We start from the raw sequence: 12,699 nt of genomic DNA, 5'->3' as shown, positions 1-12,699 counted from the left end.
CTGTGCTTTGCATGTCGGGTTGTAACGTGACCCCATGTTCACAAAAAGTCCCTTAAAGAGCCGCCCCATTATTGCACAAGGTTGACATGGTAATACTAAATACTCGTGCAAGGTGTCAAACATGAGTGCATCATGCAAACCGCCGATTGGTTAGGATGCTACAGGGAAAGTTGGCACTAGGTGTACCAGTACATGGTACTCGGACTGGACTAATAGAGCAATACCGTACCGAATCTGTTGGAGCCTGCTTTGATTATTACTATAGGTTACCCAGTGGGCCTTTGGATTGTGACTTGTAAAACCACTGTTGGAAACCAAGATTTATAAAACTGCTACTAGGGCCTCTGCTAACGAAATGCGTTAAATGTAGTTGTGCTGCAACCTAGATACTATTGATACCAAGCAATATCGGTGGTGTAGTGCTCGCATACTTAGAGGAGGCTGTTATTGAAAGATGGTACTGCCGGTGGCCCTACTGGTAACAGCCAGGGTGAATGATTGTGCTAATATGGATATAAGATCTAGATAGCGCCAGAGAGACTATTGTGCTAACACGAGAAGTTGTTTGTTGCAGAGACAATTATGCAAGATATAAGTTCTAGATTGGCGGAATGCCACCGCCTTCACGTGTGGCGACATATATCTGGTTGAACTTTTAGGAACCCATCGGTAGTCTCCGTGAGCTACTTTAAAACCATTTCCCTGATGCAGAACAACAAGGAGGGATCACTGCCGATTTATTCTGGGATGGGTTATTATAGATCGTTCTTCAGTCATGTTGCAGTGCTATAACCTGACATGTGAAAGATGACGGTAACCATTAGTATACATCTACGAAGAATTGGCGTGGTGTTAACATGATGGAACATAGCCGAGACAGAATGTAGCATCTAGTATGAACGAGATATAAGTAATATCATGGCTATTGGGTAAACGTACAAGCTACGCAAAGGTCAAAAAGAACATGGCAACTTAATGCTAAATGAATAACACAAATCACATACATGGATGTATATAAACTTTGGAGAAGCTTTTATGATGCGCTACGTACAATTACCACGGATAGTGAAAGTTGTGGCTAGCCGGGGAACATCTACAGCGGGTAATACAAAAGAATGTAGTCGGCTTATTATGGCCAAATCCACGTAAATGTCGTGCTAGATAAATTAAAGCATGCGACTATCCTGGGGAAGACTGGCTATCTATGACACCCTACACCCTGTATACTCTCTGTTCATTATCTTCCGTTGCCTATTGACTTGGTATACATATCTGCTCAGGGGTCGTTTTGTATATACTCCTGGGTAATATAGAAAAGCGATCTGTGAATAGCATCACGTAGACACTTTAGATATTATTACCATCCTTCTGCATTTATATAGGAAGGTTGATAGTAACTGACTTTTTGAGTCTGCTATTTATTTATTGTATTGATCGTTGGTATCTAGATACAAGATGTCTGGCCACTTGGTTTGCAAATCGGGCTTTGGCCTCGGCAAGGTTGCCAAATTGATGTTGGCTTCCGTTGTTGTACTTAGTGCCTTCAGTGGTAACGTTTGGGCTAACGAAGCTGAGGTACCTCAGGAACCCGTTGAGAAAAAGAAGGAGGGTGGTAAGGGTTCGTGGTTTTGGAAAAAGGGTGATTCAGAGAAGGAGGATTTGCAAAAATTGCCTCCCAAAAACATCCCATCAATCACCACCTCGAGTAATACAGAAAAGACACCACTGAAGGACTTTTCTGTTACGCTTGGACCTGCCAAGAGGTGTTGTGCTCCTTGGTTAAAGAAGGGTGAAGTTGATCTTTCTATGTTGAAGAAGCGCATTAGTTTGTTGTTGCACAGAGTGACTAACTATGGTCCGGGAACACCCGGCTTTGGAATTTCTGAGAACATTGTGGAGCTGTTCAACAATAAAGGCACCATTGTGGTACCAGAAGATATTGCAAGGGATCTTTGTCGTTTGCCTTCAGGCAAAGCCATGTTATATGAATGGAAATGCTTCACCGACGAGTTTGCAAGGTACATAGCTGAAATGCTAACAGTGAATGCCTATGGTGAATTGTCAATAACAGAATCATGGATCAAAAAAATTATCAAATCTATACGCAATAAAGGAATGACAAAAACTATGAAAGAATTAAGTTCGAAGGGAATGAAAGAAACTCTAAAAGATATATTTAGTAAGGAAAACTACGATTACTACAAAAGCAGACATGATTCATATGATAAAGTTAGAAAACACGTGCTATCTGCTTTGACACGTAAGCCAAATTTTGATGCACCGAGTAAACAGATGGAATCAGACACAAAAGGATCCACAGCTGAGACTCCATCAACTGATGCATCTGCATAAGAGTGAAAAATCTCCATATTGGATGGTATCGACTGCAAAGTGTCATGTATTAGAACCCTATATGCCCATTTACAATGTCCAAGTTCGCAGAGTCTAGGAGGTCACTTCTGTCAAACATTGAGCTGCTGCAACGATTATTCGCAATTGGATGAAACCAATAACGATTATTGCGTACAAATTCTATACTAGGGCAAAACGTGAATAGACCTCCCCAATAGAATATAGTGGCAGACATGGCAATTGACAAGTAAAGCACTATGGTATACGCCACATCATGGTGGATCAATACTGAGGAATAATATAACAATCAGGTACATTCCACTGAGAAATGGTAACACCGTTTCTACTAGCTGAGAAGACCGAGGTGACTAGTAACTTAATTTAAACTGCATTTGTATATGTTGGCTGTGACAACTCGTTTTGTGTCTTACAACCATGTTTTGTTCTCTGCATCCACAACTTGTTGTGTTTCGAGTACTTCAGGTTGACCGCCCGTAGTGTCGTTCAAGAAGTCACCCTCTTCAGAGGTGAGTTCCACAGACTCTTGCTGTGAAAGCGATAGGTAGGCGCCGACTATGACATGCACATTTTAGATTTAGTTAGGTGTCTAGAATGTCTAATCTGGGGAAGACTGGCTATCTATGACACCCTACACCCTGTATACTCTCTGTTCATTATCTTCCGTTGCCTATTGACTTGGTATACATATCTGCTCAGGGGTCGTTTTGTATATACTCCTGGGTAATATAGAAAAGCGATCTGTGAATAGCATCACGTAGACACTTTAGATATTATTACCATCCTTCTGCATTTATATAGGAAGGTTGATAGTAACTGACTTTTTGAGTCTGCTATTTATTTATTGTATTGATCGTTGGTATCTAGATACAAGATGTCTGGCCACTTGGTTTGCAAATCGGGCTTTGGCCTCGGCAAGGTTGCCAAATTGATGTTGGCTTCCGTTGTTGTACTTAGTGCCTTCAGTGGTAACGTTTGGGCTAACGAAGCTGAGGTACCTCAGGAACCCGTTGAGAAAAAGAAGGAGGGTGGTAAGGGTTCGTGGTTTTGGAAAAAGGGTGATTCAGAGAAGGAGGATTTGCAAAAATTGCCTCCCAAAAACATCCCATCAATCACCACCTCGAGTAATACAGAAAAGACACCACTGAAGGACTTTTCTGTTACGCTTGGACCTGCCAAGAGGTGTTGTGCTCCTTGGTTAAAGAAGGGTGAAGTTGATCTTTCTATGTTGAAGGACCGCATTAGTTTATTGTTGCACAGAGTAACTAATTATGGTCCGGAAACGCCTGGATTTGGAATTTCTGAGAACATTGTGGAGCTGTTCAACAATAAAGGCACCATTGTGGTACCAGAAGATATTGCAAGGGATCTTTGTCGTTTGCGTTCAGGCACAGTCATGTTATGTGAATGGAAATGCTTCACCGACGAGTTTGCAAGGTACATAGCTGAAATGCTAACAGTGAATGCCTATGGTGAGCTGCCGAAAACAAGGAACGAAATGAAAAAATTTACCAAATCTTTAGGTACTAAACAAGCTAACGATTACTACAAAAGCAGACTTGATACATATAGGACAATTAGAAAACACATCTCATCCTCATTGGGACATAAGCCAAACTTTGATGCACCGAGTAAACAGATGGAATCAGACACAAAAGGATCCACAGCTGAGACTCCATCAACTGATGCATCTGCATAAGAGTGAAAAATCTCCATATTGGATGGTATCGACTGCAAAGTGTCATGTATTAGAACCCTATATGCCCATTTACAATGTCCAAGTTCGCAGAGTCTAGGAGGTCACTTCTGTCAAACATTGAGCTGCTGCAACGATTATTCGCAATTGGATGAAACCAATAACGATTATTGCGTACAAATTCTATACTAGGGCAAAACGTGAATAGACCTCCCCAATAGAATATAGTGGCAGACATGGCAATTGACAAGTAAAGCACTACAGTATGTCATTTATGTAACACAGTAGCCAGGGCAACTACGGTTGCCATGTTTACATACAGCTCAATAGCACATGCTACAGCTTGGGACACGATGTATATACAGAATGACACCAACAAAAAGTTTTCAATGATGATATTTAAACACGAATTTATGCAAATTTTATGACTAAAAGTATGATCTCCACAAAAATAACCAGCAGCAGATTGCGCACCATTTTGATGGCAAATCCTGAAGTCTCCTTTTTTAATGTTTTACGTAATTCCCGAACAACCCCTTTTGTGTTTTCAGTGAATAACCTAACATTATAATCTATTTGGTCGAGCATGGACCCCTGTTCTACAATCATGTTAGCAAGTTGGGTGTACATATCTCTAAGTTCCTGCATGGTCATTGTAATTTCGTGGAGTCTATTAGTACGATCTGCTATATTTTCATGAGATACTTGAACTTGCTCTTGTACAAAACTTTCATTGACCAGAGCTATTTCTGGAATTGCCGAATTGGCTCGATTTTGTTTATCCTCTTGTACGTGTTCATAATATGTTTTTTGCAGTCTTCGAAAGGTATCAGACAATCCTAAAAGCTCACTTGCGATTTTATGCCTTGCGTTTTTGCGCAATTGATTTTCTACATAATCAGGACATTCTCTACCGATGATATCCATGTTACGCTCTATTTTTTTCATCATTGTTGCGATATCGGTTGTAATAACCCCTATTTGGCCATGGTCCTTTTTCCCCAATCGGTCGAATACAGTCAACAGGCTTTTGTTTTGTGCATTATCTAAATCTCTAATTCTGTTCTTAACATTTTTGAATGTAAATATGCAATCTTCTACCAGTTCCAGCCAACTAGGTGGTAGATTTATTGACACAGCTACGTCATCTGTATCATGACTCTGGTTTATCGACATATCTGATATTGTTATTTTACATTTAAAAACACTCACCAGTTTGGCCATTGTTCGACTCTAAAAGTGGTACATCAGGGTTACCAGTTTCAAATCGATGGGCCTTTTGCCTTTCTTTTGTACGGAGGGACCGAAACGAAAAGGTAAGGTTCTCATGCATTACTGTATCTTTGATCATCTTCAACCCATTATTATGTAAAATACACAGTGAAAGCATAGAATTATACGGTTGGTGTGTAGCCACATTGCAATGCCAAGGGTCCACACATCAGTGCCACACACGAGCATATATTTTAACATAATGTTAAGGTAGTTCAATGAAACGATAGTGTTTTCTAAGCGTAACCACAGTATGTAAGAGCATTCTTGTGCTCTTCGGGAAGCTTAGACATTGCTTCCGCCTTGGCCTGTTCACGCCTCTTCACTTTCTCCATCTTTTCCTTGTAGTATTCTTGCGAGCGCTCCTTCCTGTGAGCCTCCAGTTTCTGGATGAGTCCGTTGTGGTTCCATCCAACCTGCGGGTTATTGGCCTTGAGATTGCCTTTATTTAAACGTACCTTAGCGAGGACGTCGCCTAGGCGGCAGTGTCTACGGTGAGGCTTCAACTTCAAAAAGCGAAGAGCCGATGGAACGACTTGTTTCTTTACCTTATCGTATGGTGGTGGCACTCCCTCGTAGGTCTTCAGGCGTTTAAGGGCTTCAGCTCCACGCTTAGTCTTATGAGGAATCATACCTCGCACCACACGCCAAAACATTTTGGATGGTTTCCTGAGGTGGAATGGACCGTGGCGTGGGTTAGAATTGGTCCTCAGGCGCAAGAAGCGGTGGTATTTCACTGTGATAGCATTATATTGTTATTTGTGTACTACACTTACGCTTGTTGCGGTATAGGGATCCACTGATGCTTACATCCTCACAGCGAACGCAAACAATCTTCTGTCCACTTAGTAATTCTTTAGCCACTACTGAGGCTAGGCGACCCATAAGGTGTCCCTTACAATCGATTACTATTTTCTGAACAGCGATGTATAGATGTCGGGGCGGCCAAATGTAGAAACCCAGTTATGTTCTACATTAATTACCTGGCTATAACATACCTCCTTAAACATTTTCGATAGTGGTACAAATATGTATAATATTATTTACGGGGATAATCATGAGAACTCGCCTGCCCATCGTCAACCCCATCCCGCAAGTCTCGATGCCCTGCATCGATAGAAGTCAACCAATATTTCATTTTTACCGAAATTCCATTATATAGTATACCAAAGCATTGTAAGTCTCAATTTTTAACAAAAAAACGGTTGTGTGTTCATTACGGCATATGTATGTCTTCATCGGCTATTCATCTAGGTTTTAAATGTACACCTAAAGGTTTGAAATGAAAAGTCAGCCTGTTCTTCGTTTTTAATATCTACCGTGACGATATCGTTTAATCAAAAGTTTATTCAATACACCTGCGGCATACCACACGGTACTATTATTGGTTTACTGATTCTGTCACTTTATGAATTTTTGTATTTTGTAATATATCTACGTTGAACACCAAGGGTTAGCTATCAAATTTCACGATACGTTATTGCCATCAGTCCGGTTAGTGTCGTGGTATGTGCAATTGCGCGACAACGGCACATACTACGACACATTTAATTTGCCCAGCATGGACGTTACACATTTTGTTGATTCTTATCTTGCTTATAAACATGCACAATGTAGTTCGTTAAAAAATGCTAGTTCTTTCGATGCATTGGATAAGCTTTGCCATCGGCGATCAAGCACATCGTTAAATTGCAAAAATTTGCATTGTTCTTCTAGTGACACGACTACTTCATCTTTTAGTTTTGAAGATTTGAACCCGGAACGTTTACGGTTGTCTGCATCTCGTTTGATATTTCTCTTTGAACGAAATCTGGAGATTACGTTAGACATTCTTACTTCATACATTTTGCGTTGTTTAATTTTTAACAATGTAGGACAGAGGCAATATAAACGTTTAATTAAATTAACCAAGTTTATATCAACATTCTTCCGTGTTGTACCTATAGGTGGTATTAAGGTGAAAGACGCCTGCTCTCGTTCTAAAAAGTCAGCGGTTTTCTTTTCTAAGGATAAAGTCCTTAACAGCAGATTGCAAAGGAAACATATAAAGGCTAGGCAAAACATCCTAGCTACTTTGCGGACATGTCTTCGCTTGAAGGGGTTTTTGTCTGGATTACATATCAATCCATGGTACATCGTACAGCTACTGCGTCGTGTATCTATACTTGTTAAGTCACGCTCAAAGTTATATGAAGATGGCTGGGTGGATATACAGACTTTATATTCTCACGATTCTCGTGGGTATGCTTTATTGGACGATGGCGCTACGCTAATTTTGAATATCCTCTACAATGCATGCCACAAAATCCCAGGTCACATTGTGCTACGCAGCAAACTTTGCCAGTGGAATTGTTTCCGTCGTGTATATACAAGGGAGATGGCTCATATTATTTTATTTATGGATTACGTATTTGTGGAAAAGTCTCACCTGAAGCTGTTAAATAGCCTTCGCAGGTTACTGCATGAGAATATAAACAATCTACTGTATCGAATAGATCCGGGTAAATTAAAACCATCGGCTTACACTGATATGTGTAATCAATTGTACACTATATACGCCTTTTTGAATCGTAGACTGCTCTTTCAAGAACCCAAATGGCAGTTTGTTCCTCATTTCTTCGTGATTGAGCGTATGGCATCGATGGGCTTATTAAATCACAGTGCACTGCCTGTTGGCAAGGGTATAGGTCATGTTAAATGGCTTCTCATGCTGGTGACTCAGTTGCTTACATCTTCCCAAGTCTCACGACGCAGCGCTTGGCTTGCAATTCAGATTATGGCTAGATTCTTTCACGATTCGGTTATTACTCATGGTATGATTAGGTGTCCGAAGGCTAAGCCCTGTTTCAGGTGTCTGATAGATTTTACTAACGTTGCTTGCGGTATGCACCGTATACTGAAGTTGTTTAGGCAATCAGGTTTCTATGCTTCACACGTTCGTTTGGTAAAGGTACTAATCAAGACCTATATATCCAAGTTGTATATTTCTTTTGTTAACTTCAGTGAGGGCTTGGATGAGGTCTGTGATGTATTTTTAGGTTTTAAGGGTGTCAGTACATATCAGAACGATGATGATTGTGGTAAGCATGGTGCTCCTGTATCTTTGCGATTTGCTGCGCATCTTATTCGTCAGCGTTGTCTAACGCTTTTATCTCGTGAGTCTATGAATCCTAGGTTTAAAAATCCCAACTTGGATGCGGTGGTGCGTCATCCGGTTTACTTGAAGCTTTTGTTTGCCGTTGGTAATATGACTTGTCTGAAAATTATACCCACTGTTGAAGGCATTATGGCTGATTGCCAGAGGCATGTGATGTTTGATTATTTGGCATCTCAAGGGGTCATTAAACCTTGGTTACCACACTCTATGCGTACGGTTTCAAGTGGCAAAATTTATTTTAGTGGGCATACATCTTTGCTTGCTCAGATATACTTGCAGCACAAGGGGATTGATGTTTGTCTGTCTGAGTTTATTGTGAATGACAACCTCAGTGTGATGCAGCGTACACAGGCTTGTCATGCCTTAGCCCATAATCCTCATCTTGTTTCGCTTATTTTACCTCAACTGGTACAATCGCTTTATGTTGACCCTGGTGACCGTGTTTGGCACTTGTTGAGTGCAACTATGTCTGACGACTTAGTGAGTGAGCGTTTACCATATTACTTGGCTTGTATGGTTCATACCAGTGATCAGCACGGTGTTGCGCACAAGGCAGCTACGTTTTTGGATTTGTTTATTTGCGCAGCTCGTGATTCTGACAAGCTACGTCTGGACATGCGCAGCATTCATATGCATAGCAAGTTGCTTGAGTTGGCTTTATATTTAGCCACGGTTGATCCCAACGATCGTAAGCGTAGGCTTCGTGAAGGTCTTTCTAAGGTGAACCAAAGATGCATAGTGGGTCGTCATGTTCGTTGCTTTGATGACAGCCTCGAGAAGTGTGGTTATGGGTTGCACAACGTAACACCTGGGAGCTATGGCTCCAAGAGCATACGCTGCTTGGACGCTAAGACATCGCACATGCTTAACTCTGCTACGCGTGTGCCATTTACGCTTGACTTTTACTTGGAAAACAGCATGTCTACTCGTTACATATACAAGATGAATGACGACATGCGTCAGGATGCCTTAGTTATACAGGTTAAGTTGTTTTTGATGCATGTATTTCGCAAATACAATTTGGAAGCTTATTTACAGCCTTTTCTTGTGGTACCATATTCCACGGCGCTATATACTGTGCTAAAACTTCGGTTGCCATCTCTTGATATTTTTGGCCCGGGTACCTTGTACTCACAGGGTGATAAGAACATGTCGAATGCCCATTCTGTTACTTCTTTGGATTCCGTTGCGTTGTTTATGGACCACGTAAAAATGGAGCCTAGCAACGTAGGGTCACCTTCACGTCCCACTAGTCCTCACCAGGGATCCAGGCAGGAGTATAACGCTGACAGTTCAGATACTGAATCCATGGCATCGTTGGTGAACCACACAATCATGCAAAACCGTTGGTGCTCCGGGTGTAGGCCGCTTTGCTATGCCGAGGCCAATATTCCGGATACCCTTCAGGGTGTTATTGGTTGTACTCACATCTTGGGTGGTATAGTTGGTTTCATTCCTGGTAGCATAAGTCGTCATACCATTGGCCAGGATTATGGCGGTAGTTTGGAGGATTACTTTTTGCTGAAGTTTGGTCCTCGAGGCAGTACAACGTTTCGTTGTGCCATGGATAACTTTATAAAATCTATGGCTGGTTATTCTCTTTTATGTTTTCTGTTACAGGTTAAGGACCGTCACAATGGTAACCTGATGATATCTTCTGCTGGCCATATAATCCACATTGACTATGGTTTTATCCTAGGTTCATCTCCTGCTGCTGATGTACATTTTGAGCAGGCGCCATTTAAGTTGACTAAGGAGATGACTGATTTGCTAGGTGGTGTTGAATCCGACAACTTTCAGCGTTATGTGCGCTTGTTAGTCGCTTCTTATCTTTGTGTGAGACAGGAATCATCTACGTTGATATCGTTTGTCAAGTTGCTTGAGCATTCTGGCATGACGTGTTTCAGGCGTAGTTCTGTGGATAAGCTCCGTCAGCGTTTATTTTTGGAAGCAACGCCTGAGCGTGCTGCTAGTTTCATTTTGCGCAAAGTACACGCCTCGCTACATAGTAAGACTACTTTGGTCTACGACATGGTCCAGGCGTGGCAGCAGGGTATAGCACATTAGATTTTAGTTTATATACGGTCTAGTGGCTTGATTCCCAATAATTGGAATGCAGTCTGTTTAGTAATGTATTGTGTACATAATGGTACTCACCTTCATAACGGTCTTCGTTGCATGGCACAGAAGCAATCTAGTTTTTTCATTAGGGTCCCCGATTACCTTGCACTGTTTGTAGAATGACGAAAATTCCACACTGAGTGCATATACGAAATCGGCTAGCTTAGAAATGAGGAAATCTGCGGTGATTTGATGTAGCACTGCTGGCAGCTTTAGTATATGCTTTGCGAGTGATATTTCCAAAGGGTGTACTAGGTCAAGTAGTTCCGGTTGCAGTGTTTCCGGGTCAATCCCTGCTTTGTGGAATATTTGGCATATGCGTGCATATGCGTACAAGAGGTATATCGCTGTGTTGCCCCTTGGATCAAGCATGTGGTCGAATGAGAATTTATAGTTGTTTGCGATATTTTGTCTGAGTTCGAAATACTTTACAGCGCCATATCCTAGAACCTTTGCCACTTCAGGGACGTTGATATCAATTTCAGTTTCTCCTTCTTCTTGTCGTGCTTTGATTCTTGACTCTAGTTCAACAGTCGCTCTTGACACTGCTTCGTCCAGCAATGTGATTAACTTTACCGTATCTCCAGAGCGTGTTTTGAATTTATTCCCAGAAGAATCTTGTACCATCCCGAATCCCAAGTGGTCTATCCTAATATCTTGACCATCTACTTTACTCCATCCTGTGACATATTAGTTATCCCATATATAGTACCTTACCTGCAAGGCGCGCTGTTTCAAATACCTTCATAAAGTGCTCTTGCTGTCCTACATCGGTGACGTATATGAGCCACTTGCTTCCAAGGGTTTTAATACGATATCTGATACACGCCAGGTCGGTTGAGTCGTATCCGTAGCTCCCGTCACTTTTGATTGCCATGAGTGGCACTGAGCTGACGCTTGTGAATACGCACTGTGCTCCTTCTGACTCCACTACTAGATCCTTTTCCTTGAGTTCGTTTACAACATCTGGTATCATATCGTTATAGAATGATTCTCCGCAATTTTCTATCGTTATATCTAGCATTTTATATATCTTTGCGAATTCCCTTTCGCTAATTTGGCATAGTAACTTCCATACATTGATTGATAGTTCATCACCACTTTGCAAGAGTACCACACGTTTCCTACTTCTCGCTTTAAACTCTGCATCCGCGTCCATAAGGGCCTTTGCTTCTTTATAGAATTGTGTAAAATCGCTAATGCTGGGCACGTTTGTCATGAAATCGGGATGCTTTGCCAGCATATATTCCACCAGCATACCAAAATGCGTTCCCCAATCTCCCAGGTGATTAATTCTAAGTACATCATAGCCGTGGAACTCGAGGATACGTGCTGGGAATATATATGTACTATATCAAGCAATCTTACATAGTGATTCGCCGATAATGGTTGACCTTAAGTGGCCAACGTGCATCTCCTTGGCGATGTTTGGTGATGAGAAGTCAACTGCCACTCGGAATCTGTGAGGCAAGTCATTTTACAGGGCCAGTAAGCCTTAACCTACCCTTTGGGTGCTTGTGGCACTGAGACTCCATGTTTGTACAAGTGGCGTATCTCTCCTTCTATGAATTCCTTCGATAGCGTCACTGTGAGAAACCCTTGAGGCGAGACGTTAACAGCAGAGAACGTGGATGAAGATATGTGTGATTTTACTAGTTCAGCGAGTTCTTTAGGGCTTCCTACTTGTAGAGTACTTCCTATTGCTTTGTACAGCGATATTGCATCATTCCCTGGAGTGGGAATATATGAATCATGAGGACGACCTACACTGAAAATCTCCAAACTTCGGGTTGGCGGATACAACGGACAGATTTGGCAAGTGCTCTTGCAGTACCTTTTGGCCCACACAGCTGTTCAGTGCCGCTCTTATGACGTCTTTAACGTGTTGTGCAACAATCTGTCGAAGGATAATTCACTGATTGAAATTGCTCACCTTCATGTTTAAAAATCTGTTTTATGACCTTATAATAGGATTCTCTAGATCAATATTCTATAAGGCACTGGTTAACATTGCTCTCACCAATGGTAGGGCACTTACACACTATAATCCATGGGTCGATGCTATAGAATAAATTAATTAATT

At 41.5% G+C, this 12,699-nt stretch overlaps 6 protein-coding genes across 6 annotated transcripts; 3 read left to right on the top strand and 3 right to left on the bottom strand.

Moving 5' to 3' along the window:
* Positions 1–1,409: 1,409 nt before the first annotated feature.
* On the top strand, positions 1,410–2,405 carry BBOV_II002830 (putative integral membrane protein). The gene has a single exon (XM_001609756.2). The coding sequence runs from the start codon at positions 1,456–1,458 to the stop codon at positions 2,350–2,352; it is 897 nt and encodes a 298-aa protein (XP_001609806.1). The 5' UTR covers positions 1,410–1,455; the 3' UTR covers positions 2,353–2,405.
* Positions 2,406–3,021: 616 nt separating this feature from the next.
* BBOV_II002820 (putative integral membrane protein) lies at positions 3,022–4,329 on the top strand. The gene has a single exon (XM_001609755.2). It carries the CDS (start codon positions 3,245–3,247, stop codon positions 4,067–4,069), a length of 825 nt encoding a protein of 274 aa, XP_001609805.1. The 5' UTR covers positions 3,022–3,244; the 3' UTR covers positions 4,070–4,329.
* Positions 4,330–4,437: 108 nt separating this feature from the next.
* Positions 4,438–5,434, bottom strand: BBOV_II002810 (SNARE_syntaxin exocytosis family protein). Its single transcript, XM_001609754.2, has 2 exons — positions 5,279–5,434; positions 4,438–5,244 (listed from the first exon to the last, which is right to left on the bottom strand). The coding sequence occupies exons 1-2, from the start codon at positions 5,415–5,417 to the stop codon at positions 4,478–4,480; spliced, it is 906 nt and encodes a 301-aa protein (XP_001609804.1). The 5' UTR covers positions 5,418–5,434; the 3' UTR covers positions 4,438–4,477.
* Positions 5,435–5,534: 100 nt separating this feature from the next.
* Positions 5,535–6,370, bottom strand: BBOV_II002800 (putative ribosomal protein L13). Its single transcript, XM_001609753.2, has 4 exons — positions 6,337–6,370; positions 6,115–6,253; positions 5,797–6,074; positions 5,535–5,754 (listed from the first exon to the last, which is right to left on the bottom strand). The coding sequence occupies exons 1-4, from the start codon at positions 6,346–6,348 to the stop codon at positions 5,575–5,577; spliced, it is 609 nt and encodes a 202-aa protein (XP_001609803.1). The 5' UTR covers positions 6,349–6,370; the 3' UTR covers positions 5,535–5,574.
* Positions 6,371–6,824: 454 nt separating this feature from the next.
* On the top strand, positions 6,825–10,606 carry BBOV_II002790 (Phosphatidylinositol 3- and 4-kinase family protein). The gene has a single exon (XM_001609752.2). It carries the CDS (start codon positions 6,900–6,902, stop codon positions 10,560–10,562), a length of 3,663 nt encoding a protein of 1,220 aa, XP_001609802.1. The 5' UTR covers positions 6,825–6,899; the 3' UTR covers positions 10,563–10,606.
* BBOV_II002780 (putative arginyl-tRNA synthetase) lies at positions 10,569–12,592 on the bottom strand. The gene is made up of 7 exons (XM_001609751.2): positions 12,550–12,592; positions 12,384–12,513; positions 12,121–12,346; positions 11,985–12,076; positions 11,334–11,948; positions 10,653–11,296; positions 10,569–10,615 (listed from the first exon to the last, which is right to left on the bottom strand). The coding sequence occupies exons 1-7, from the start codon at positions 12,553–12,555 to the stop codon at positions 10,571–10,573; spliced, it is 1,758 nt and encodes a 585-aa protein (XP_001609801.2). The 5' UTR covers positions 12,556–12,592; the 3' UTR covers positions 10,569–10,570.
* Positions 12,593–12,699: the final 107 nt, after the last annotated feature.

This window comes from Babesia bovis, chromosome 2, assembly GCF_000165395.2.
Source record: "Babesia bovis T2Bo chromosome 2, whole genome shotgun sequence".
Taxonomy (NCBI): Eukaryota; Apicomplexa; class Aconoidasida; order Piroplasmida; family Babesiidae; genus Babesia; species Babesia bovis.
The sequence above is the reverse complement of the archived record's forward strand: the minus strand, read 5'-3'. Positions and strand labels throughout refer to the sequence as shown.